Genomic DNA, 25,924 nt, shown 5'->3' on the forward strand with positions numbered 1-25,924 from the left:
TCTTACTTCAGACACTGTAGTTTAAAAATGAAACAAATAGCTGGTGTGTTTATAAGTCCTCTATGCTGACCTGGGTTATCATCATGCTGAGGGTGGCAGACAGCACTCTCAGACAGGAAAGGCTCAGGGCGTCGCTCCTTGCAGAAATGTATATTAAACTAGACTCAAAATGGTACATTGTTTGCTAAATCTTATATTTTTCAACTAATAAATCTTCATTTCATCTTAGAGTCTGTTTTGGGGAATTCTTATGTAGTGTGCATACTTAATGAAAACAAGGTGCTGAAACTATTTTTGTATTTGAGAAGCAAGCTGCTGTGATTGCTATTAGAAAGGCCTTGTGACGTGCAGCCACTGTTATGGTGCTTTTTTTTGAGAGAGAGAGAGAGAGGCTACTGTAAACCCTGGAAATTGGCAAATAATGTCTCTTAGGCTCAGAGTTGGTAGCAGAAAAGACATTGTTTTGTTGCAAAGGTATTTTAGCCACTTAAACTGCCAGTTTGTCATGATGAAGCATGTTACTGAAATTTGTCACTCATTTCAGTGAGAGGAACAGTGAAGAAATGAAGGATCCTCTGCAGCTGACAGGCCGCATCTCTTCCCAGCTGGCTAGTACAGCAAACACCTGTTCAGTTGTTTTCAGTTGCTCAGTGTCTCTCTGGCATAGGCACATGTTGCTCAAGAACAGGAATTGTTTTTTCCCCTTTAGAAATCAAATTCCAGCAATAGGCCTGTTTCCAAAAGCTCCTCAGCAGAAGGTACCTTTCTAACCACCTCTTCTGCTTGCAAATTATTCAGTTCAAAATAGCAGGAGCCATAATTAACAATTAGAAAAAAGCCACTTTAGGTAGTACTGTATGTCAAAGTCTGTGCACGTTGAGTCCTGACACACAAAGAAAAGGAATTCCACATCACTAAACTTGCACCACCAGCTGCCAAAGCCAGGAACTGCACCATCATTAGCATGTTTTGGTGGAAAACTACTTACCTGCTAAGTGGAAGTTATACAAGACATAATGGCCTAAAACCTTTGTTGCACTACTCTACATCTGGAATTATTTCATTGCAGATATTCTAGCTGTTCCTTGGTATCGCAGGGCAGAATTTGGCCCCTCATTTTTAGTATGTTTACATTACTGGAGTCTGGCTTTAGTTACAAAACTGACTCAGACTCAATTAGAAATTAAATTGAATGACTTCTGTAAATGCTAAGAGTGAGTCAATTGCTTACAGCAGTGAAGAGGAAGAGTAGCTTGTTATTAGATGAGCTAATGGTGACAAACCACTGATCTACTACATTTTAAAAAACGTTTACATAAAAGAGTTTGGGCACTTGCTTACAAACTCTTGAGAAGTAGCTATTAAAGTGACAAGGGAATGGGTCTAGATTGTCCAGAGAACTCCAGAAGGCAGGGAGACCAAAGCAAATATGATGGGGGAGTGGGAGGGAGGAGGCGTGATGAGCTCCTCTCTCATCCTGGGTGTCCCACATTCTTGAGGGGAGTTATTACAGATTTTCCACTAACCCTATTTACCAGAATTGCTACCCTGACACTTGTTTACATATTAGTTTTGCTTTAATTATCTGCAATTTAAAACAAGCCCAATCATGCAATCCCTCCCCCCATGAGAGGGAATTCCACACCTGGAGGGGTGCAGGATCACACCCTCTATTAGGGCTACTGATCAGTGCTTTATTCGTACATTGCAAGGTGGTAAAATATTCCAGGAGCCATCTAAAGTCACAATCTTGTTTAACTGGAGTTTATTATAGCCTGTCAAAAGGATGCTGTACCACCACCACCAGGTTGCAGAAGAATCCACACCAGCTCCTCTTGTTGCATTAAACACAAGCACCAGACTAGAATAATAGTGTGTTTAATATAAAGAACAGTGCAAAAATTAACTTGGTAGATACTGATGCTGAATAAAAGGATGCTGAATAAAAGGATATGAAGGATCCTGCATAAAATGGCAGCCTTTGCCCAGCTCCCTCCCGCTCTGCAGCCAGCTAAGGGCTGACAGCAATAGGCTCCAAAGAGAACCTGAGGCAGGAAGACAGAGGCAAGTACTAGAGAACTTCAAGGAGCAGCAAATGGTAGTAGGAAGGGATCCTCTATGCACGGGCTGGGATGCACAGGACAGAAAGGAAGGAGAAGAAAAGTCAGTTATTAATCTGATGCCTAGATACGACAGTGACAGGCACAGAAGAAACACCTTTGATTTTACATCATTGCAGACAGAAAATACAACTTCGGTATATGTCAGTGGGGCGGTGTTAGCCATACCTCTGGACCACAAAGCAGTGGGTTCAAGCCTCATGGCAGGACTCACTCCTATCCAATACAGTTGAGATACTAAACCTTCAGTAATCGTTTGGGTAGAAACTAAAAGCGTCATGGCACTTTTCAGAAAGTGCAGGGTCCTGGCCAGCATTCCCCTCAGCTAGACAAGGTTCAGTGTTCAAAAGCTGCATGCAAAGCTATTGCTGAGTTGGGAGCCTAGTCTGCCACCAGTCTCTGCCCCAGCAGTAACTCATGGCTTTGTAAAGTACCAGGAAATAGCTAAAGTATGAAAGGAGAGAAAAGCCAGCTCACAAGCCACCTCTATTCAGCTTCACTTTGGGTTCATTTCAGAATTAGACCAGCATGTGCTTTTTTGCTTAACAATATGGTATTGGATGCAAGGTCAGTTGTAGTTTGTCAAAATGATAATTTTACGGTCTTGTTCTGTCTGAAGATACAAGCAAATGTCAAAGGAGCTGCGCTCGAGCTGAGTTTTGAAGAGCATGGAGCTGTATGCATGAAGCCTCACTCTCTCTTTGCCTCTACGCTGTAAAGATCTGAGCGCTTTTGAGTATGAAGCGGGATTTGCTGGCGGATTTCTGCAAGCTTCTTCAGGTCTGTAAAAAGTGAAAAGTTAAATTGTTCAGACAAACTCCAGCTGATGCTTGGAAAAAAGCACGTGCACCACATTGTACACAAACATCCATGAGAAAGGGACTGTCCAGAGCTGGAGGAACTGAAAAAGGATTAGTGAGATTTTCAAACCTGCACACATTTGTGTACACCTGACTTGCGTGCATGAACACAGAGCCTGATGGTTATGCAAGGCAGGAGATATGTACATTATCCGACTTGTACAAGTCACGTGAACAGGAACTTGTCTGAACGGGTTTGACCAATCTGGGCCTGTGCATTTCTGTGGATGGTCAATGGCTAGATCACAAAAACCATCATCACAACTGACGCTGTGACCCAAAAATCTCTTGGTGCCAACTGGCAGAGGGCATGGTGCAGAGCGTTTCACAGGGATCCCTGGGGTCAGATATATGCATAATAATTCACTAAAGAATGGCCTGTGGGGTTTCCACTCAGAGCCAGTAGCCATCATAATCACTGCAAAAGGCATGGACAGATAATACTTACGGAGTTGTGTCTATATTAAAAATTATGTTTGGAAGGCAGTTAACCAGGTGGTGACATGTCTAGGACAGGTTTCTTTAAAGCAGGGGGTAATATGCTTGTCCCTCTCGCTGGTCACGTATGTATTGAGCACCATATGTCTCACACTGGATGCCTGTTTGCATACTGAGTCAAATGCTGATCAAGAGATTGTGAAATCTTCAAGGGCGGAAATTTACAAAATAAGTCGGGGGGAAAGGGGGAGATCCGGTTTACCAGTAAGGCTTGTTCTGATGCGTCTGGGTGCAAACAGACATGCTGGATCCTTCACCGAGGCGGCAAACAGGCAGCGTGATTTGTATCACGAATGGAAGATCACAACCAACCCAGGCTGTAAAATGCTGGAAGGACTTTGCGTGAGCTTTGCTCTCTCGAAGACAGGAAAGTCTCCAGTTAAGTAAGTCTAGGTTCTAGAATCTGTGTTATGATTTTCTACGTAGCCATTTGTTTCCAATACTTCTAACTTGCTGCCACTTGAATTGCTGTGCTCGCACACTATACTTCGTTAAATAAACTTTTACTTGTTTTCACTATAAACATAAGTGCTGTGTGTTAAGCAGAGCAGTGATCGGAGGTGTAACTGATAAGTTGGGGTGCACTGCTTCTTTGGAAGTAGCGAAGCTGAATACTGCGAGTGTCCAGTGGGATAGGGCTGGACACTCTAGGGTGCCAGTCGGAGGGCCTGAGGGTGCCTATCCCAAACTCGTAGAGAGATAGCTGGGCCTACTTAGGCCTAGTGGGGAGTGCTTGTATTGCCTGGCGAGTTGCGGAGCTGTTCCCCCGAAGGCACAGATGAGGCTAGGCACCATATATAGTGGTCTTGGCAGAGAGGCTAAGGACTGAATGGCTCATGGAGACTGAACTCCCTCTGTCCCTAGAGGAGAGCCTTCCAGGTCGGTGTTGAGGCAGATTGGCAGGGTCTGGCATTGCTGCTACCCATGTTATACCAGTTTCTGTGAATGACTAGAAGCCTTCAGTTTCTGAAGCTGAGGGCCGGCCATGAGGCTCTCACCTTTCACCAGAATGTCTTTAAAACAGGAAAATAAAACTTGAACATACCACATCTAAGTGCATAGGGTCAGATGAGCCCAAGGATGCCCAGCTTACAGAGGGTTTTGGTCTGCTTAGCCCAGTTGTCCCCAAACTTCTTACTTCCTGTCCCCCCATGTTCACCTTCCCCGCCCCGCATTCTGTGGGGCCACAGCTCTTGGAGGGGGGGACGCAGACAGGGGTAAGGGGGCTGAGGCTGGCAGCTGCGATCCTGGGTGCAGGGTCAGCAGCTGGGGCCAGGAGCTGAGCTGGGTGGCACTCCCTGCACCACATGGAGGCTGGCCTGGGCCCCCTCAGTGCCCCCTAGGGGGGCACACCCCACAGTTTGGGGACCTGTGGTTTAGCCTCACTGACTCCAGTTTCTCTTTTCCTCTTTTTTTGGTGGGGAAGAAAGAACAAAAAAAAAAAACCAGTGGCTTACCTATATCTGTGTAGATAACAGTTTCCTCAGTGCCAGCTTTGGCTATGACTTCCCCCCTGCAAAATGAAACAATATTTATTTAGTATTTGTACTGCAGGAACACCTAGGAGCCCGTCGGGGCCCCGGGCCCCATTGTGCTGGGTGTTGTACAAACACAGAACAAAAAGATGGTCCCTGCCCCCGCTAGTATACAATCTAAGAGTTAATCTAAGCACAAGGTCATGGTCACACCCACAAGTTCTCTTGGGACTGAGGGAGCCTGAAAAGTAGAATGTTTCCCACACTGTACAACACTTTCAGATTCGAGCATACCACGGGCACTTGGTTTTAACTGAGAAACACATAAAATGAATCTAAGTAATAAGACTGAGAAATCGGATCAGAAGATTTTTTTTTTTTAAATCAGCAAGCGTAATGCACACATTGCAAGTCATTCGGGAGTTGCAGTGCTTTATGAAGACTGCCCCTCATTAGATTCCCCTCCATAATCGTATCAGCACTTTGGTGATTAACACTTGCCCTGAGTAGGTCTCAGCACTCCTGCATTCCTCACTATGTCATTCTGCACCACTACAGTGTCAGAGCAGACAGCAGGTTTTTGATCTCCCACTCCCAGAAGCCTCCTGGACATGGCACAAGACCTTAAGCAATCTCCCACAATCCACCACTTTAAGGAGCTGCAGGATAGGTACTTAGAAGAACATACCATTGCAACAGAGTAAAGTGGATGGATGTGTGCGAGCACCAAAACAGGATGGCTAGCATGAATGCATTGCACCACTTCAATTTGAAGTAAAAAAGAGTTCACATTTCAAAGGTTCAAGTTCTCTAGTAGAATAAGGCTGTACATAGCTCTTGTTAAGAAGGGATCCTCTGTAGATAAACCAGCATTGAATCTATACATCTAAAAGTACTTTATATGGAGAAAAAAATGTCTTTGCTACACAGGCAAAGTTTATCTGTAGGATCAGTTTAGCATCAGATATTCTCCAGCAGTACTGGCATCTGAAGAAGTGAGGTTTTTACCCACGAAAGCTTATGCTCAAATAAATTTGTTAGTCTTTAAGGTGCCACCGGACTCCTCGTTGTTTTTGTGAATACAGACTAACACGGCTATCCCCTGATACTCCAGCTGTACTGCTCATGCTGGGGGTTGACTAGCTAGTAAGTCCTTCCCATCTCAGATTCTACTAGTGTGTTATTGCAAGGAACCAGGCAGGCATAGAGGGGTCTATTTTAAAGTCCGGATTAACAAACAAACATTACTGATCCTAGACACTTCTTTTTCACCATCTCTGCTGTTAGCTGCAAAGGCATTACTATGTGCTGAGTGAAAGGGCTGAGGCACCAACAATTAGATAAACAGGTTTCAGCTTTACACGAGAACTTAGAATGCAGTTTTCTAGCTGATGAGTAACATGAATGGAGTTAATTATTTGGAAGAAAAATGGTAATTATTGCCTAGAAAGATTCTTGGTTACATATTTTTCCTGATTTTACCCAAAGCTACTCAGGCTCATCGATGAAAATAACTGCTGCTTATGGAATACACTCTGAGCTATCTGGTCTACACCCTGCTAATTCTGTCTCAAAGATCAAGTTCATTTTATTCTTTGATTATGATGCCAAAGCCTTGTAAAGCTCTAGTTAAGGAGTTTCTAGTAGACAGCTCACAAGGTGATTCAGCTTTGGAATTAACCACATAATACTCTGCACACAGTCCGACTTTTCTGAATGGTGGTTTGGTTTTTAATACTCTCTCTTATACAGATAATTATCGTAAGTGTCACGTAAATGAGTAGATTTCTTGTGGAATGTGATGAGATAATCAACTTGAATATATTGTTTTATCCTTCCCAAGACTATGGTATATACTCAATTGTTTTTTAACTGGATCTTTATCTCTTCTCTTTAAATAAAATTAAAAATATCAAGCTAGTTAGAGAGTGGATGATGCAGAGTTCGATACACTGAGATTAGTTTTTAATCCAGGTAAAAAGCTTTCAAAGGGCCAATTGCAGCTCCAGTTATATTTAGAGGAAAACTTTAAACCTATTTGTTATCTGGATATTGATCATTCACCCAAACCCAGTTTGTTTGGTCTAAGCAGCCATGATCACATTGCGGTAAAAGGTTTGCTTCCCTTTAGCTTTAAAATATTTCTGCTAAGCAGTAATTTTATTTTTGTAGTCTTTTTGTTGCACTTTAACTGACAGCCAAGTTATATTTTCCCTTTGTTAGAAAAGGGCTGCATAAGCTCACAGGAAGTTAAATATTCTTACTATCCTGCTTTTAATGGCTATTTCACAATTCCACTGGGTATTAGCTTAAGGAACTAAGCTAATGACAGATTTCCTTAGATGGACACAAGAACAACTTGAAATCCAGTCTATGTTTTTTTAATGGTGAAGTAATCCCAGGTGCTTCACCTACCTCTGAATTCTTCAGACAATTTCTGTCTTTTTACAACCACATTTTATCTAAGTTTCTCCGTTCCTTTTTGCTATGTGAAAAACCCCCACAAAGAGCAAAGTGGCTATACATAAGGTGCTGTCAGATGCATAAAGTTAATGGTAAAAATAGAGTAGAGAACTGTGTGTCATTTTCAGTTAAAGGAATCTTAGATGATACTTTTAAGAGTAGGTAGAAACATTTTCAGACAGAAGTTTGACAGTATCCCTTAAAGTCTGGTTACCAGAAAAATTCAATTATTCTTCTCCATTTACCATGGGTTTACTACAGTGCTGTGTCCCCAGGCAACGTAAGATGCTTTCTCATCCCTAGCAGGAGATGCAGTAGCCACGTAGACTTGGTTATCAACCGCTCTGCATTCAAAGAAGGACAAGAAAAAATTACTGTCCACATCTTTGTACACCACAGATTCGCTGCATTTGAAAAAAACAATAAACAGAAGGGAAGGAAAAATTATGCCAAAGAGGTGATGTGGATTTTCCATCTTGCTGCATTTTAGGAAATACAAATAGCCAAAACCATAAATAACGTGAAGGTCAGCAAGGCAAAAATCCAGAGACTCAGGATGGGAGAAATCTCTATATGCCAAGTGGACCAGATTGAATTGCACAAAGCATTTAAGCTCCCATTAATGCCAATTTAAGTCCTTTGCTCAATAGGGATGGCTGGCTGAATCACACTCAGTCTGAATCCCAACCACTGCCTACATTTCAGGATCTAGACAATAACACAGGTGCCAACATGCCAACTAAGTGACTAAGCGGTGCTAGGATTTAGGAGATATGGGTTCTGTTCCTGACTTTCACTGACTCAGCATGATCTTGGGAAAAATCACAGCAAGCAACTCTTAGAATTAACCCCTTTCTCCCTCTCAGTGCCTCAAGCTTCCCCATCTGGGTTACCTCTCTGTGTAAAGCACTCGGAGGTGTACAGATGAAAAGTGCTTTCTCAGAGCTTGGTATCTGAGAGATTGGCCCAAAGGTGTTTATATCACGACTGAAGTATTAGAGTTTTCCTACTGATGGTGGGAATGATTTGGTGCTGTGTATGGCCTATCAGACATAAGGGAGTTAGGATAGAAAGAATCATGTGACACCAAAGCCCCGTTGTTTATTAAATAATACAGTTTAAAAACAAAATTCTGAGTCAGTTCAACAATCCCTTTCAGGAAGAGGAGGGAAAGGCTGTCATTTAGTTCTTACCGTCCTCTTTGCAGCAGTTCCCAGTGGGCTGGTCCAGTTGTCATATTAAAAGCCCCCGGATACACTAGCAGCTGGCAACCTTGGTTAAAAAAGAATGCCTCGGCATTATAAGATAACAAAAGAATGGTCATGGGGGAAGCATGGTTATCGCAGTTCAGAGCTGCAGTTCCCTGCACCACTGAAATATGCACAGTCAATCAGGTAAGTTGTGTCAAAGAGTGTAGTGGCTTTAGGAGTCAGCCAGCACAGGCTACCTGACCACTTCGATCACCACGAATCTGACTTGTACTTAGCTGTTAAAACTTGGCCCTCCTTCCAATAAAAGAGGGCAGCTGGTGTTTAGTCACTCAAAACCAATGCTGCTCAGTGCTATATTTATTGCCAAGTAATAGGCTGGGATGGATGGTCTGAGCGACAGGCAATCAGGGCTTTAGTCCTCGCTTAGCTAAAGGCTTCCTGTGTGGTCTTGGGCAAGTAAGTTAATGTCTGCGTGCCTTGGTTAACCCATCTGTAGGCAATACATCCTCTCAGGTGTGCCGTGAGGCTAAATCAAATCAATATTTTGAAAATATTTTGAGACCCTCAGAGGGAAGGCACTAGAGAAATGTGGACTACTAGGGCTGGTCCCAGCTGTCATGACTTGTTAACAAACCCAGTTCTCTCCTGTATGTAGCACAAGGCCCAACGTTCTTCCATCAGCAGCAGTCACCGTGGAGTGATATATTTTCTCATTTTTAAAATGCTTAGTAGGTCACTGGCCTTTAACTTCTACATTGTCTAAAGTTTGTAAGTTGCATGGATCTAATTAAGGACAGGACAAGTCAGCTAAAAGCCATGACACAGTTGGGAAGTGTAGGGGGTATTGGCTCTTCACAGCAACCTGGCAGCAGACTTGCTGCCTATCATCCTCTGGGAGCACTCCCCAGATATTATAACAGATGTGCCTTCCTCCAAGGATAGAATATTGTCCTCTTCAGATTTCCTGTATAGGATCCTCTCCGCTAAACTCAGTGCCTCCCCACCCTGGCAACCTCAAGATCCAGGACTATTCCTCTTTATCCTCACCTCTTCATGTGACCTGTTTCCTCCACATCCCTTTCAAAAGCCAGGCCAGGGAGGAATTGGTCCAGTTCACTGTGACTCAGTGAACTGGTATCTTTCTGTTGCAGCTGCCATCTTGTGCTCCAGAATCTAAGTTCTCCCTTAAAGAGGAGAAAGTCTCTTCTCCTTATGGTTGTGAAGAAAACCTTCATATTGTGCAGCAAATATCAGATGCTTGGACTCTGCAGACAGCCTAAAGCGACAGCCCAGAGACATGAACTGCCTGATTTATCTCAATGGGTCGATGATTCTGAAACCCAGTACTGACATTTTAAAATGGCAACATTATTAACTATTTCACTGCTCATCAAAGCATGCAAGAAAGGGAAGAGAGACCATTATATGAAGATGTGCATCATCCCTTTTATGTCATGAGTCATGCAGTCCTTTCACTCCCCTCCCCCAAATCTGGCTTTTGGAGGTAGTTTGCAGCATGCGGGGAGGTAAAGCAGGACCAATTCCTCCTGAGTCCTGATTTGCCCTGCTTCCCCTAAGCCAGGAACTTTCCATCCTCCCCAGTAGCTGAGTGCCTGGTAATCAACCCTGGCACATAGCCGGGGGGGGAAAAACAGTGTGGCTGGGCTGGGAGAGAAGAGGAAAGGAGAGGAAGTTCCTTTGAATATATTTACTTAAAGACATCAGTATCCATAACAGGTTAGAATATGCAGAACCTCCACAAAGGTGTGTGTAGACGCACTTATACCAAGTAAACCACAGGGAATACTTTTGTGCACTGGCTCACAGGAATAGGTGCATGCATCAGTCTTTGATATTCTGATGTATTCATGTAGGACCAGCGCCTCCCTACTGTCTCAATGAGAGACACTGCTCCTTTGACTAGCCAAGCAGATAGCTGTATTTTTGGACCAGAAGCTCACGAGCGCTATTCCTGATGCTATCTATGCAGTTTGTGGATAATCATGGGGTCTGACCCTATGTATGCAGCTGTGTATTGAACAGCAAGAAACACTTTTTCTGAAACAGTTCTGTATGGATGGGTCACCTCTCAATTAATGGCAAGCCCCTGCTGTACAAAATCTGGGCAAGTTTACTCAGCAACACTTCCTCACCTTTCTGTGCGTAGATCTGAGCAAGCTCAGCAAATCGGATGTCATAGCAGATCCCCAGTCCCACTTTACAGTATGCTGTTCCCAAAACAGAAGAGAGACAAAGCAGAAGTCACTGTCATGCTGAATGCAGGAAGAGAATCTCAGGTCTCCATCCATCAATCACGAAAGCTCTTGTACAATACTTTCCACCACAAAAAACGTGCACTGATTTTAGACATGTGTTTTCTTATCTGCAACCACTGTACCTGCAGTGAATTTCTGCAAGTGTTACCCAAGAAAGTGCACCAGTCTGAGAATTTTCTTTTTTAAAATGTGGATATTGTTAGTTATTTTATGGAGTAGAAAGAAGTCCCTGTCACATCTGCCTTATCAAGCAGCTATATCCACTAAAAGCTTGTCATGTTATGTCTCTGTCTGGTTTTATAGGTATCTTCTCAAAAATTATTGATCAACTTCTCAATGACGCACACAGATGGGAAAGAAAAACCACAAACTACATGCACTGAAACAACAACAAAGTTGTTGCTAAGAGATTTCTCCCATACACAACCCATTGTGTTGCAAGAAGATGACCACAGCCCAAGGGATATTTGATAATTTGGAGATTGCTCAGTTAATGGGACAGGGTAATTTTGGTGGGGACTACAGCAAGTGCAAACATCACCTAAGGCAGCAAGTCATCTTGGGAGTGGATATAAAACAAATCAAATGGGACTTTCTGCTATGTTAGCTGAAAATTTGAAATCTCCACTACCATGCCATCCTCACAGGATATAATTTGTCAGCTCTAGTCCAACACTTTGTTTATTTTTTTCAAAGACAACTTTTGGGTGTAATGCGGCCCATATAAATGACCTAAATAAAATGATTCCATTGTTCAAACTAATTTTGTAAACTGCCAGTATGTGCTATGGAAATAGTGAGCACTCACAGAAAAGCTGCTTCAATAATTGCTTTTCTCATTCTTTCCATTCCAATTTGAGAGGAAATCTTACAGTAGTCTAGGCACCATCTGTGAACAGGCAACTGGGAATTATGGAACCAGAACTCCAAACCATAAGAGCAAAGCCAGGGCTCCACAAACCAACATCACTCCTGTGAGATACCACTGTATTTATAAATACAGATCATGGCATGTGTAACACTCCAAACGAGGCCCTACAAAAATAGAATTCACCCTTTTGTTCAACTAAAGTATAAGACTTCTAGTTACACAATATTACAACCATCATCTTTAATGAATGGAACCAACATGATACATGTCTATCGCTGCCCAGATCATTTTGTTTGGATGTTGCAGCTCTTTCCACCACCCTCTGTCTTTGTCTTTTTAAATCATAGATTTGACTATGGGTAAACTTTTCAATAAGTGTCTGGGAGATTTAGGAGCCTAAGTCCCATTGACTCCCAATGAGTTAGGCTCCTTAACTTGATAACAGGACTTCGATGCTTTTGAAAAATGCACTCTCTATCTTCCTCTGTTTGTCAAATGCGTAGCACACTGTGACATAAATACTACTACTACGGGTAAAACAATGCCAAGATGGTGGTTGCAGTCATTTTATTAGGGCCCATTAGAAAGATAACTGATTCTCTTATACTCACGAGTATCAAACACAGAGAAACTGTCCCCTGCGCTCAGAGTTTCTGACTCCTGGAACCGGATTTTCCCAGGAACGTTAATGTCAAATAAATGAATCTGTTTCAAAAATAACCCAAGACACTCCTTACAAATTATTCAGCACAATGATATTAACAAGGATTTCTCCCTACTGTGTATGAGCCTATGTTAAACTTATGGATCCTCTAGCCCAGTGGCTCTCAACCTTTCCAGACTGTACCCCTTTCAGGAGTCTGATTTGTCTTGTGTACCCCCAAGCTTCACCTCCCTTAAAATCTACTTGCTTACAAAATCAGACATAAAAATACAAGTGTCACAGCACACTATTACAAAAAAATTGCTTACTTTCTCATTTTACCATATAATTATAAAATAAACCAATTGGAATGTAAATATTGTACTTACATTTCAGTGTATGGTATATAGAGCGGTACAAACAAGTCATTGTATGAAACTGTAGTTTGTACTGACTTTGCTAATTCTTTTTATGTAGCCTGTTGTAAAACTAGGCAAATATCTAGATGAGTTGATGTATCCCCAGAAGACCTTTGCATAACCCCAAGGATACACACACCCCTTGTTGAGAACCAGGGCTCTAGCCTATTTTATTATCCTAGACCAGTGCCTTATCAGAATCACAATCAAATATTCTTTTAGATTGAATTAGTATTTTGGGACTGTGGCAAGATTTTTTAGTGCAAAAGCCTGTCCTGGATTTGTGTATACATTTCCTAAACTATTTGAAAAAACATCTATGCCTTTTAAACAATGTGCACCAGTTAATCCATATGCCAGTTTTTAATACTGCTTACTAGATAAAATGAAGTCTTTGGTGTGATGCAGTAATAGAAACTATGTAAAACTAGCTAAAGACATAACAAATAATAAAGAACTCCTATTGGGGCTCTCTAATTTCTTCATGAAAAGAGTCATTCAGAAATAGCAGTAGGATTTTATCTACTCTGTTCATCATAGAAATGTAGGGCTAGAAGGGACGTCTAGTCCATCCCTCCATGCTGAGGCCAGATTAAGTATACCTAGGCCAGGGGTTCTCAAACTTCATTGCACCGTGACCCCTTTCTGACAACAAAATTACTACACGAACCCCGGAGGGGGGACTGAAGCCTGAGTCCACCCGAGCCCCATTGCTCTGAGGGGGGAGCAAAGCCTGAGCCTCACTGCTCCAGGCAGGGGGGCCAAAGCTGAAGCTCAAGGGCTTCAGCTCCAGGCACGGGGCCTGCAACCTTAGCCCCGCCACCCAGGGCTGAGGTCCTCAGGCTTTGGCTTCGGCCCTGGGCAGTGGGGCTCAGGCTTCAGACCCGGGCCTCAGCAAGTCTAAGCCAGTCCTGGCGACCCCATTCAAAGGGGGTCATGACCCACTTTGGGGTCCCAGCCCAGTTTGAGAACTGCTGACCTAGGCCATCACCGACAAGTGTTTGTCTAACTTATTCTTAAAAATCTTCAAAGATGGGGATTCCATAACCTCCATAGGCAACCTGTTCCTCTATTTAACTATACTTATTAGTTTCTGTCCTCACTCATTTATACTAGACTAGATTAGATGAGCTACCTTCCAAAGGGATATGTACATATTAAAAGACACTTAAATTACCCTGACATTGAAGTTGTAAGTAAAATCTGAGACCTTGGTTCAAAGAGAAGGATAATTATGATAACATGGTCTTAACCCCGATCCTGCAAAACTTACCCAGGCAAGTAACTTTCCACAGTCAAGAAGTTCCATCAAACTCATTCTGACTAGTCACATGCACAAGTGATTGCAGGACTGGGGCTTTTGCCCCAAAAATCTTAGACCAGCTCTGCCTCTACCTACCAAAAGGGGGGCCTCTTGGTGCTATGCTACACAGGTATTAAATAATAAAAAAATAATGGCCCAGTACAAGCTTCAACTCCCAGTACAAACCCAACTATACAAACATTCCCAACACCTACAAAAAAAATAATGAAGAAAAGAAAATAACTTTAAAGTGACATCATCTAACGGGGTAGCCCAAGTGCAGCAGTTATGTTGTATTGGGCTACAGAATAGATGAGTGGCTGAATACTAGACCTAGCTGAACAGTGCCTAATTCAATCAAGTTCTGAATTACTGTTCAATGTGACAATGTTTGTGCGCCTCTTGTTATTCACTATTCATAAGAAAGTGATATTCTTCACACAAGTTTTTGGTCAATGGGTGTTCTTCAGACAAACACTTGTATTCTCATGGGAGCCAGGGTATCTGTGTGCAAACAAGGGGATCTATTATTTGCTATTGTCCTGTATAGAAAGTTTCTAACATCCAATCAGGGAGCAGACAATACACAAGTATGACTTGAGTGACCTATTGCTCACCACAGACAGCAGAGAGCGGAAGTGAACAGCTTGCGAACAACCCAGCAGATTAAATTTGTTCTGTAATTGTTCACCAAATAGTGAATAAGAACATAAAAATCCAAACTTCTATGAACACAAAAAAGGCTAAATTAATCCAAAAATCTATTTACAACAAACAGTTATAGTAATAGGAAAAATAGTGACAGCATGGGTTTGTAGATAGACAGAGCAATGGAATGAGAGGCAGGAGACAGAGTAAAATCCTGACCCCCATTGAAATCAATGGAAAGTTTGCCATTGACTTCAGTGTGAACTCTAGTTCTAACACTGATTTGCCATGGCACACTGGGCAAGCTAATTAACCTTTCTGCCCCTCACCTACCTCATCTGTAAAACAAATATATTAACCCCCCCTTTTAAAGTTCTTTTAGATCCTCAGATGAAAACTACATATATATAATAATGAAATGATAGCACCATGTATTCTCATAACTACTACCTCTTTTGTTCTTCATATTCATATCTGAAGTCTGTGGATGTTGGGTTCCTTTTAGAAACCTAGATGTAGACTTAAAAACAAAGCAGCTATCACTTCTGCACAACACAGCCAAATATCAGCCACAGCCAAATCAAGAAAAACCCACTGATAACAAAACGCTTCTATCTTCTCTTACCTTTCTGTGCTTAGCCAACATAGCACCATCAGGTCCAAAAACAGTACAGGTATTATACAACTTCCCAGCATCCTCCTCTGGAATGGATCCTTTATTAGGAAGAGAAGACAGATTTCCAACAATTACATATAGTGACAATCCAGCTACACAAATAAGCAAGCAATGCTTGTGCTGCTCCCAAACTAAGACCTGAATTTAAACTCAGAAGACAAACACTAACAAAAAAAGCTACCTCCAATGAGATAGATGCCACACTCTTTTGCAACTTCTGAGAGCTTCTGCGTGGATTCGCCAGGGATTTTCTCTGCATATTCAGGAAAATATTTAGTACTATAGGGAGAGTTAAAACATTCCTAGAAGTGGAAAACAAAGAAACAAAATTAAAATCTGAAAGCACTACTGGAAGGTGTGGCCTTTGAAACCTCTCTATCTAGGTACTTAAATGGCCCTCATCAACATAATATCTGAGGGCCTGTGAGGTTACTCATAAGCTAATATACAGGCCAGAGGAAGATTAACAATTGGCACCAACTCTGATAGTCGTTTAATGTGAACAATTTTGCACTGGAAACTGAAGAGATACCACTAGCTCATTTAACAAAGGCCAAACAGATGGTAACAATTTCTGCATATTTCCCAATCTGGTAACAATTTGAATCAGCAACCTTGAGTTGAAATATCCATCTCCTGTTACTGTTACTCTGAGCTATCTGGTCCCCCCAATGGCTAGTTTGAAAAGTTATGGTTGAAGACCCCATCAGCACTGTGGAATCTGTGGCTGTGCATAGCCCACGTTCTAAAGAGTGCTTTTACAAACACAAGTTATTTTCTAAGGTGTTTTTCCTTCCTCTAGGCCTTCCAAAGCAATCTGTTAAATACTATTTGCCCAGCAAGCTGTGTCCTTAGTCCATCGCTAAGATTTACTGTCAGCCAGAGAGAGAGGTATGTACCCTTTGGTTAGTTGGACCAAGTTTCTGCTCTCCTTTGACCTCCAATGACTGGAAGTTGAAACTAGAAAAATTCAAATTGGAAACAAGGTACAAATTCTTAACACTTAGGGTAAATTAATCACTGGGAAAGCTGCCCAAGGATTGTGCTAGATTCTCCAGCACTTGAGGTCTTCAAGTCAAGACTGGAATGTCCTTCTAAAATTTTGTCACATATATATGAATGCTGAAGTCACCAATCTAGAAAATTCACACATTATGTAGCTTGACGCAGGAATCACTGTGTGAAGTTCTATGTCTACGTAGGTGGTCAGACTAGATGAACATCGTGGTCTCTTCTGGCCTTAACAATCTGTGACTCTAGAGACTAACTTTTTAAAAAAAAAGCTGAGACTGTGGAGAGCAATTCAAATGTCTGTCCATGCCCCACTCCCGATACCCAATTTGGAAAACGCTGGACTAGATTATCACAGTGGTCACTTCCAGCCTTATAACCCATGAGCCAACACTGGACTAATTGTTGTACAACCCAACCCTTTTTTCCCTCATTGCTGATTTCTCCTTGGATAGCAGATCTTTACTATTATATTAATATTATCAACCCAACTAGTGCTGCTAGGGCAACAAGAATCAAAGCACCAGAATGAGGAGCTGAGTAACACAGGAGCTACATACCGGTGAGAATGGGATAAGTTATAGGGTTATACAATAAATCAATGCTGTAACAAAATTGCAACAGCTGCAGCTGTATTTAAATTTTTAATATTTATTTATAAATATTACTACTTGATTTTGGCCTCGACATTTCTCTATTCAGGACTGAAAGGGAAAAAAGTTAACAAGCAGTCAATGTGTAATGAGAACAGTGGCCCTCTCCCCACAAAGTCAAACGTTTTATGCCACGTGGCAAACAGCCCAATGCAGCTCTAAAGTCCACTAGAAGGGGTGTAGGACTGATGAAAGTGGTCTTGCTGTGTAAGCACGAGACTGGGAGTCAGCCACCAGTGCCGGGCCCAGCTCTGCACAGAGTTACTATGTGAACCTGAGACAGTCCCTTCAGCTCTCTGTGTACCAGTTTCCCCATCTGTTTAAAATGGAAAAAAAAAAAAAATGGTGAGGGAATAATATGTTTTGCCTACGTCCCAGTGGTACCATGAGGCTTAATTCAATCACATTTGTACAGTGCTTTGGGCTTGTCAGACACAACTGATGAGCAATTCAAGGCCAGCTCTACACAACACATCTATATCGGTAGAACTACGTTGCTCAGGACTGTGAAAAATCCACGCCCTTGAGCGACATAGTTATACTGACCTAACCCCCCCCCCCCCCATATAGACAGTGGTATGTCAACAGGAGAGCTTCTCCCATCGACATAGCTACTGCCTTTTGGGGAGGTGGATTAACTCTGTCAACAGGAGATGCTCTCCCGTCGACGTAGTAGCATCTTCACGTAGTGCTATGGCAGTGCAGATGCACCAGGGCAGCTACACTGCTATAGCACTGTACGGGAAGACAAGCCCACAGTGAGCTGTGCTCTCTGACACCTTCACTTTAAAGAAATTAATCTGTGGTCTTAGCATTTGCACACATGCAAAACTAGCCAACATTTGGTAAACTCAGTGTAGGAGGCCAAGTACAGCAAAATCAAAGGTCGTATTTGTTATGTGAGAGCTGCATTGGCACAACTGAGCAGGGAAGTTTGCCTGTAACACTTACTCTCCCAATAATAGGAGAGCTAAACGTTTCCAATCAAAAAGTTAGATTTAGAGTCCACTCTGCCAAGAACTTCGTACTGTTGAGTCATGCATTCATTGCCCAGCAGAGGATTAACACATAGGCCTTGTAAGAGAAAAAAGCTCATAGATGCATTAGAAAAGTCACTGCTGCAAGTGCTGTCCCTTAGGCTATATCCACACTCAGCCTATGTCGGCATAACTTATGTCGATCAGGGGTGTGAATAAACTACCCCCCGAGCGATGTAAGTTACACTGACAAACGCTTGTGTGCACAATGGGAGAGCTTCTCCTACTGACATAGCTTCTGCCACTCAAAGAGATGGGTTTTTTTATGCTGACGGGAGAGCTCTCTCCCATCGGCAACAGCCGCTGCAGCGCTGTACATATAGATATGGCCTTAGGTGAGGAACAAAAGAAAGCAAAAGGACGGGTAAGAGGATACAAATTAGAAAGATCAGGCGCCATTAGGAGGTTATAAGGAAATCATGACCCCACCCATAGAGATCAACCACAAAAAAAGAGTTCAAGCATAGGAAGGTGAAATATCTGGATCAGAACACATTTCTCTAGCTGGATGCAAGTCTCAAAACCTATTTTTAACTGTATATTCTTCCTGGGAGCAAACACAGCTCTCATGTTTTAAAAGGCATTTTTTGTATGAATGTTAGGGCCAGGAAATTCTGCAACTAAAGAGCCGTAAGAAAGATCTGAATCCATTTGGTTTCACTTCTTCATTCTGAGCGTGCATTTGGAGAGAGAAGCAAAAGGGAATGTGGCACAGAATCATGGGAATCTCATGTTCTCCCACCTGTGTAGAAATATTCTTCTGTTGGAGAACCACCTTCTCTCTCTGCTGCTGCAGCACATAATACTTCTGCACCAGCAGAGTGACGAAAAGAAAAACAGAAAAGGAAAAGGACAAAAGGGTCCAGGTTCTCATCTTGACTATACCATTATCAATCCATAGTAAATTGATTTAAGTTAATGGAGTTACTCTGGATTTAAATTAGTTTAACGGAGATCAGAATCTGGCCCCATGTAAAGAAGACCTGCTAGTTCCAGCCAACTCTCGTTGTACGCTTAAGTTTCTTACATGTGACATTAACACCTAACAAGGCTCATTATTATTTAATTCTATTACTTCAGAGAACCTTAGCATACCAGGAATGAGACAGAAATTAGTACTTGACCAATACAAGACTATGTTTACACTGAAACCGCTGCAGCTGCACCACTGTAGTGCTTAAGTGTGGACACGACAGTGATAGGAGGGGTTCTCCTATTGCTGAAGTTAACCCATCTCCCAGAGAGGCTGTAGCTACAACGATGGGAGAATTCTTCTGTCTACACTGGGGATTAGGTCACTTTAACTACATTGCTCAAGGGGGTGGATTTTTCACACCCCATAGCAACGTAGCTGAGTTGACCTAACTTTTTAGTGCAGAGCTGGCCCAAGAAAAACAGGTGTCTGTGGGGGTGTGCGGCATAGTAGTTTGAGGAGATTTGGTCAATACTCACAGGCAGAGCCACAACTTTTGCTCCTTGTGCTGTTGCTTTTCTTATCAAGCCACAAGCTTTGTTCAGATTATCTGATTTGACAGTAGATACATGAAGTTGGATTAGCGCCAGACGGAAGTCTAAAGACAGAGAAGACAAATAATTAGCCAATGCAGCTTTGCTAAAAAACACTTCTAAATTAGAGCTTTTAAAAAGGAGTTGAACAAATAATAAAGTTTGCACCTATCCTGATGTACTTAATTACTACACAGACCACTTCCAAATAAGTGTGGGGAGGATCCTGCAGCTGCCTCTGGAGATACCACTGTACCAAGAGGAGTCATGCATGTGAACGGCAACCAGCTCTTCCAATAGGTAGGACCTGCACAGCACCAAGACTTCTGTCAGTTTAACAACCATAAACTCAAATGTTAATTCAAACTGGACAGACGCATAGGAAGGAAACCCACTAAACACCGGACCATGCTCTGTCCAAGTTCTCAGGCAAAATCCTGTATAAGGAATGGGGAGCTTTTAAGTGCGTGACTCCAAAAATGATAGTTTAATAGTGTTTGCCGTGTTGCTATAGCCATGTCAGTCCCAGGATGAGAGAGACAAGGTGGGTGAGGAAATATCTTTTATTGGACCAACTTCTGCTGGTGAAAGAGACAAGCTTTCAAGTGCCACAGAGCTCTTCTTCAGGTACAGGAAAGTTACACACATTGCAAGAAATCATTCAAAATGAAGTGGGCAATTGTTTCTTGCAACATGTGTTAACTTCTTATGCTTAACAATCTGTTCCACCTTGTATTTAGCTCTGACACTCTGAGTACCTTTCCCAGACCTGAAGAAAAGCTCAGTGGAGCCTGAAAGCTTGTCTCTCTCACCAATAGAAGTTGGTCCAATAAAAGATATTACCTCACCTGTCTTGTCTCTTTCAGTTTAGCAGTGGTCAGATGCCAGTCCTAATGGTGTTTTTCTTGTCTTTTCTATCCATTTCACAACCATTGGTCTCTTCTGAGTCTGCTTCTTCCCTCCCAACCTACCTCCTCTGCTTAAGAATTACCTTTTCGGAACATGTCAACTGAACTGGCATTGTATACCATAAGGCAGAGATAGTGAACCCATATTTTGGGCTAAGCTCAAAGTCTTATACAAAATTAATGGCTTTCTTTCCCCCTCTCATCCTTGGCAAAATTAATGTAAAAACATATCTAACAGTAAAGATAACACATTTACAATTCAGTTACACTCCTATCAAGACAGAAGATTGACCCAGGAGTTACACAGCAATGTTAGTTTGTGTAGTGGGCAAGCAAAACTGTGCTTGTTTGAACTTCTACTAGATGACACCTTAACAGGGTCCTCTGAATGACGTGGGTTAGCAGACTTTTATTTACTGTGCTTTTTTCTAGTCCAGCAGACACTCCACAAAGCCAGTCCTTAATCAAGTGTTATGCAGAGTTCATTAGCTTTCTTTAGAATTCCTTCCACCATTAGCTTGAGTCTCAGAACAACTCAGGCTTCAGAAAAATGTTTTTCCAGCCTACTGACAATAAAAATGCCCATAGACATTGAAAGGAAATAGACCAGAACCGGGAGAAGAAAAATACCTCAAAGAACTGCCTCCTACCCCCTCCATCCCCATAGTGGAAGATAAGTACAGGGTCAGGAAAGAGCAATGATAAACCTCACTTCAAAAAAGTGAGCGAGAGCAAAAACCGGTCCCAGAGAAGAGAGGACTGGGCCAAGAAGAGTCAGGCCCGGTCTACACGTAAAACTTAGGTCACCCTAGCTACACTGCTCAGAGATGTGAAAAACTGACACCCCTGAAAGACATAGTTAAGCTGACCTAAGCCGTGGTATAGATACTGGCCTGGTCTACACCTAAAACTTAGGTTGACCAAGCTACAACACTCAGGCCCCTGTGCCACATAGGCCATGTCTACACGAGCGCTTATGTTGGCAAAACTTTTATCGCTCAGGGGGGTGAAAAACACGCCCGTGAGTGACATAAGTTTTGCCAGCATAAGCGCTCGTGTGCACAGTGCTATGTCGGCGGGAGGCACTCTCGTTGAACTGGCGTTATGTCGACAGAAGAGCTCTCATCGGCATAACATGGCTACACATGCGCGCTTACATCAGCACAGCTATATTGGTACTGCTGTAAGCTTGTAAGCATAGACATGGCCTTACTTAGGTCGAACTAACCCCCACTGTCGATGCAGCTAGGCTGACCAAAGAATTTTTCCATTGACCTAGGTGGTGTCTCTTGGAGAGGTGGATTTGTTACAGTGATGGAAAAACCTCTTTTGTCGCTATAGTAAGTATCTACGCTACAGAGGCAGAGCTCAGGCAGTGCTGCTACTGAAACGCTTGTAGTATAGACATACCCACACTTAGGTCAACAGAAGAATTCTTAGGGGGTGGATTTACTACAGCAAGAGAAAAACCCTGTCACTGCAGCAAGTGTCTATGCTACCATGGCGTACCTGCAGCTGTGCTGCTTGTAAAATGTAAAAAGAAAAGGAGTACTTGTGGCACCTTAGAGACTAACCAGTTTATTTGAGCATGAGCTTTCGTGAGCTACAGCTCACTTCATCGGATGCATAGCATATCGTGGAAACTGCAGAAGACATTATATACACACAGAGACCATGAAACAAAACTTCCTCCCACCTCACTCCCCCGCTGGCAACAGCTTATCTAAAGTGATCCTCAAGTAGAGCCATTTCCAGCACAAATCATATCTTCAGTCAAAGACCTTCTTCCACCTTCAGTCACCCATTACTAGCCAAGCTCATGAGTGCTAAAGGTCAAGCAAATGATAAAATCCTCACTATGTCACAGTTCACACTGGAGGCTGTTTTAATATTTGTTTTACTGAGTAAATAAAACTTCACTGAAATTTTAAACACACAGGAACGCATCTGACCTCAGAGTCTGTTTAACAATGGCAAGGATTTGTGGTGTTCTAAACTCCTCTCCCTTCCTCTGAAAATTCAGAAAACAATTTTAGGAAATTTGCTCACTGAAATAAAAACAGACTTATACCTCAACATAATCTCAATTATTCAGACAGAATAACAGAGAGAGCAAGAGCGTGCACAGTGCAGAAATTGAATAGCCTGGCATGGTGTTTAAATGCCAAACTGTGAAACATTGGGCAAGTCACCTGAGTTAACCTTTCTGTGCCCTCAGTTTCTCAGTTTGTGAAATGGGGATAATAAAGCTTACCCACCTCACTATGAGTTATGAGACTTCATAAATTAACGTTCTTAAGCATATTAAGATCTTTAGATGGAAGACTAATAGAAGTACAGACAATTATATTAATTTTCTAGGTCTGCTTCTAGTATGTCCTGGCATCTACAGAAAAGACACCAAAAGAAATCATAAGGGATGGATTCAGGTCTCCAGGCATACAGACTGCTCAGCTGACGGCACAAGCCAACCCTGCTTCATCTTTGCATCACTACAAAGCATCCTTCAGCTTTATGAAATATCAGAAGCTAAACAAATTGGAGACCAAGTCTTTGAAAACACGTCATGTTCAGAACTACCAATATATAGCCCAATAACCTTCTACCACTCTGTTGCTAAGTGCAGAATGCACAAGCCTGCTTAATCCTGTGTGCCTTTAATATTTCACAAACCTTAGTTTAACAGTCTGTGAAATGGTTTGAAGGCTTAAAATTATCAACATCTAACACACCCGATCAGATTATCAGATGATCTAGTTCAGGATCCTGCCTTTGGCAGCATCCAACATCCCAGACAACTGAAAGTAAAAAATAAGAACTTGGTGTGAGAGGAAGAGAACACAATGAGACTCAAGTAGATTATAGACTCTCAGACCCACTTTCCCCCTCCCACCACATAGCTGACTGTGGTCTACCAGGAGAGAAGAGAGGAGAGGAAAAAAGTACCAAAGACGACAGGCTGGGAGACAGATCGGGCAGGTGCTGGAGCAGGAAGCCAGGAGCCCCATGGGGGGGAGGGAAAGGCGGTTGGTGGTGGAAGCAGACAGAGAGGAAGGTGCTATGGGGGAACTGGAAGCCAGGAGCCCCATGTGGGGGGAAGGAAAGGAGGTTGGTGGGGGAAGCAGGCAGAGAGCCAGATGCTGTTGGGGCGCAGAAAGCCAGGAGCCCCATGGAGGGGAAAGAGGTTTGGGGGCGGAGAGGAAGGTGCTGTTGGGGTGCAGAAAGCCAGGATCCCCATGGGGGGGAGAGGTTGGGGAGCAGAGGCGGAGGTGCTGTTGGGGTGCAGAAAGCCAGGAGCCCCATGGGGAGGAAGAGGTTGGGGGGCAAGGGGGGAGGTGCTGTTGGGGCACAGAAAGCCAGGAGCCCCATGGGGGGGAAGAGATTGGGGGGCAGAGGGAGGGTGCTGTTGGGGTGCAGAAAGCCAGGAGCCCCATGGGGGAAAAGAGGTTGGGGGGCAGAGGGGGAGGTGCTGTTGGGGCGCAGAAAGCCAGGAACCCCATGGGGGAAAAGAGGTTGGGGGGCAGAGGGAAGGTGCTGTTGGGGTGCAGAAAGCCAGGAGCCCCATGGGGGGGCAGAGGTTGGGGGGCAGAGGGGGAGGTGCTGTTGGGGCGCAGAAAGCCAGGAACCCCATGGGGGAAAAGAGGTTGGGGGGCAGAGGGAAGGTGCTGTTGGGGCGCAGAAAGCCAGGAGCCCCATGGGGGGGCAGAGGTTGGGGGGCAGAGGGGGTGGTGCTGTGGGGGAGCAGGGAGCCAGGAGCCCCATGGGGGGAAGGAGATTGGGGGGGCAGACGGCAGATTTACATGTATTCCCCCCCCCGGGGCAGCCAAGCCCCCTGGGCCGTGCGGGGGGAAGGGAACCCGATATTACAGGCACACGCAGGAAGCGCCCCCGCCCCTACGCCTCCGGGGTGGGAGCTGCTCTTGGAGACCCCTCTCCCCGCGCACGCGCATTCAGGCGCGGCGCCGTCGGTCCCCCTGCCCCACGAGGGAGAGTCACTCACTGGCCATGGCTCCTCGCGCCGCCAGCATCCCAGCTCCAGGCCAACCCAGCCTCAGCTGACAGACCCACGGGGGGGGGCGCATGCGCAATGGAAACGATCGCCCTGGGGCCTGCTGGGAGTTGTAGTTCTGTTGCGCGCAGCCACGTCCTCTGCTCCGGAGGGCAGGAGTTGCGGGCAAAGAAAAGGGGTGTGAGGCTGACCTGTTCTGTGCCCCTCATGGGGCTGTGGAATTAGGGCAGGGCACCTGTGAGCGCAGGCACATCCTTCCCTGAGGGCAAGGACAACAGCAATATGCTCTCCCCAAACACACTGGCCTCCTGGAAGCAACCTCACTTCACCTGGACCTACTGCTCACTCCCACCTTGAAATATGAAATCGACCACATGGGAAGCGGCCATAGAAGAGGCACTGTGGACTAACAAGCAATTTGAAACGTTCCAGCCAGATTGTAGCGAACGGTCCCAGGGCATTTGGGACTTTAAGGCAGAGAGAGATTAAGTGATTAGTTCAGACACTGATACCACTGCTGTGAGAGAGCCACGCATGGGAAAACTGAGGAAACAGCACTGCCCCCACCAAGGGAGTCCACATGATGATCTCTGATACTTAAGAGAATGGAAAGCTTAAAAGGCTATTTTCTTATAGAATACAGTTTGGCTTTCTATTTTAATGCAATTAAAACAAATGTGCACCTAAACTATTAAACTGCTTGAGTTTCTTGCTCTTCATGTTTAAAACAGACCAATTGGGCAGATGAGGATCTGCGAGAACAACTCAGGCCAAAGTCACCTCAAACATGGTAGCTGTGAATTTGGGCCTCTTAGCTCTCTGCTGTGATAGTCTGTGTATTGTGACTTTACCTTTGCAGCTCCAGGTACCCACCACAGAATGCTTAAGGCTTATTCACTGGAGATCAGGTCTTATACAGCCAGGTTCTAGTGAACAGGTTAACCATCAACATCACCATATCCCATTCTTCCTTTACAGAGGAGGACTTCCCCTGACTATAGTTTTCTAATGATTTGGTTCTACAGACTGCCAGCTACTGCTCTACTTTGCATAACTTTGCCCCTGCACCCTCATTTCCATATTTCCTATTCTTAATATTTTTCAGAAGCGTTTCTTCTGTCTGGATAATTTCAGTCAAGGTTCCAATTATAGCAAACAGTTAAAAGGGTGGTGTCTATTACCTACCATTTCTTTAACGAACCAACTATTAGGGATACACGGAGCACTGCTTTGTGCAATAAGCTTGGCTACACCAACTAAGAAATATGCAACACCCTTGTTTAGGTATTTAGATGCACTACAGTAATTTTGCATGAATAATGCTTTACTTAACTCTC

The 25,924-nt window shown here is 43.6% G+C and overlaps 2 protein-coding genes across 2 annotated transcripts in view; both read right to left on the reverse strand.

Moving 5' to 3' along the window:
• Positions 1-1,862: 1,862 nt before the first annotated feature.
• NIT2 (nitrilase family member 2) lies at positions 1,863-24,721 on the reverse strand. Its single transcript, XM_027824056.3, has 10 exons — positions 24,579-24,721; positions 19,617-19,735; positions 15,645-15,765; positions 15,413-15,501; positions 12,386-12,479; positions 10,781-10,855; positions 8,610-8,688; positions 7,662-7,760; positions 4,936-4,991; positions 1,863-2,902 (listed from the first exon to the last, which is right to left on the reverse strand). Exons 1-10 carry the CDS (start codon positions 24,658-24,660, stop codon positions 2,811-2,813), a joined length of 906 nt encoding a protein of 301 aa, XP_027679857.3. The 5' UTR covers positions 24,661-24,721; the 3' UTR covers positions 1,863-2,810.
• Positions 15,686-25,924, reverse strand: part of TBC1D23 (TBC1 domain family member 23) — a 65,621-nt gene continuing 55,382 nt past the window's right edge. The window contains exons 20-21 of the transcript XR_005226677.2: positions 19,617-19,735; positions 15,686-15,765 (exon numbers count right to left, since the gene is read on the reverse strand). The gene's annotated coding sequence lies outside the window, so the exon portion shown is untranslated. The remainder of the gene's footprint in view (positions 15,766-19,616; positions 19,736-25,924) is intronic.

Source organism: Chelonia mydas, chromosome 1 (genome assembly GCF_015237465.2).
Source record: "Chelonia mydas isolate rCheMyd1 chromosome 1, rCheMyd1.pri.v2, whole genome shotgun sequence".
In the NCBI taxonomy this organism is placed as follows: domain Eukaryota; kingdom Metazoa; phylum Chordata; order Testudines; family Cheloniidae; genus Chelonia; species Chelonia mydas.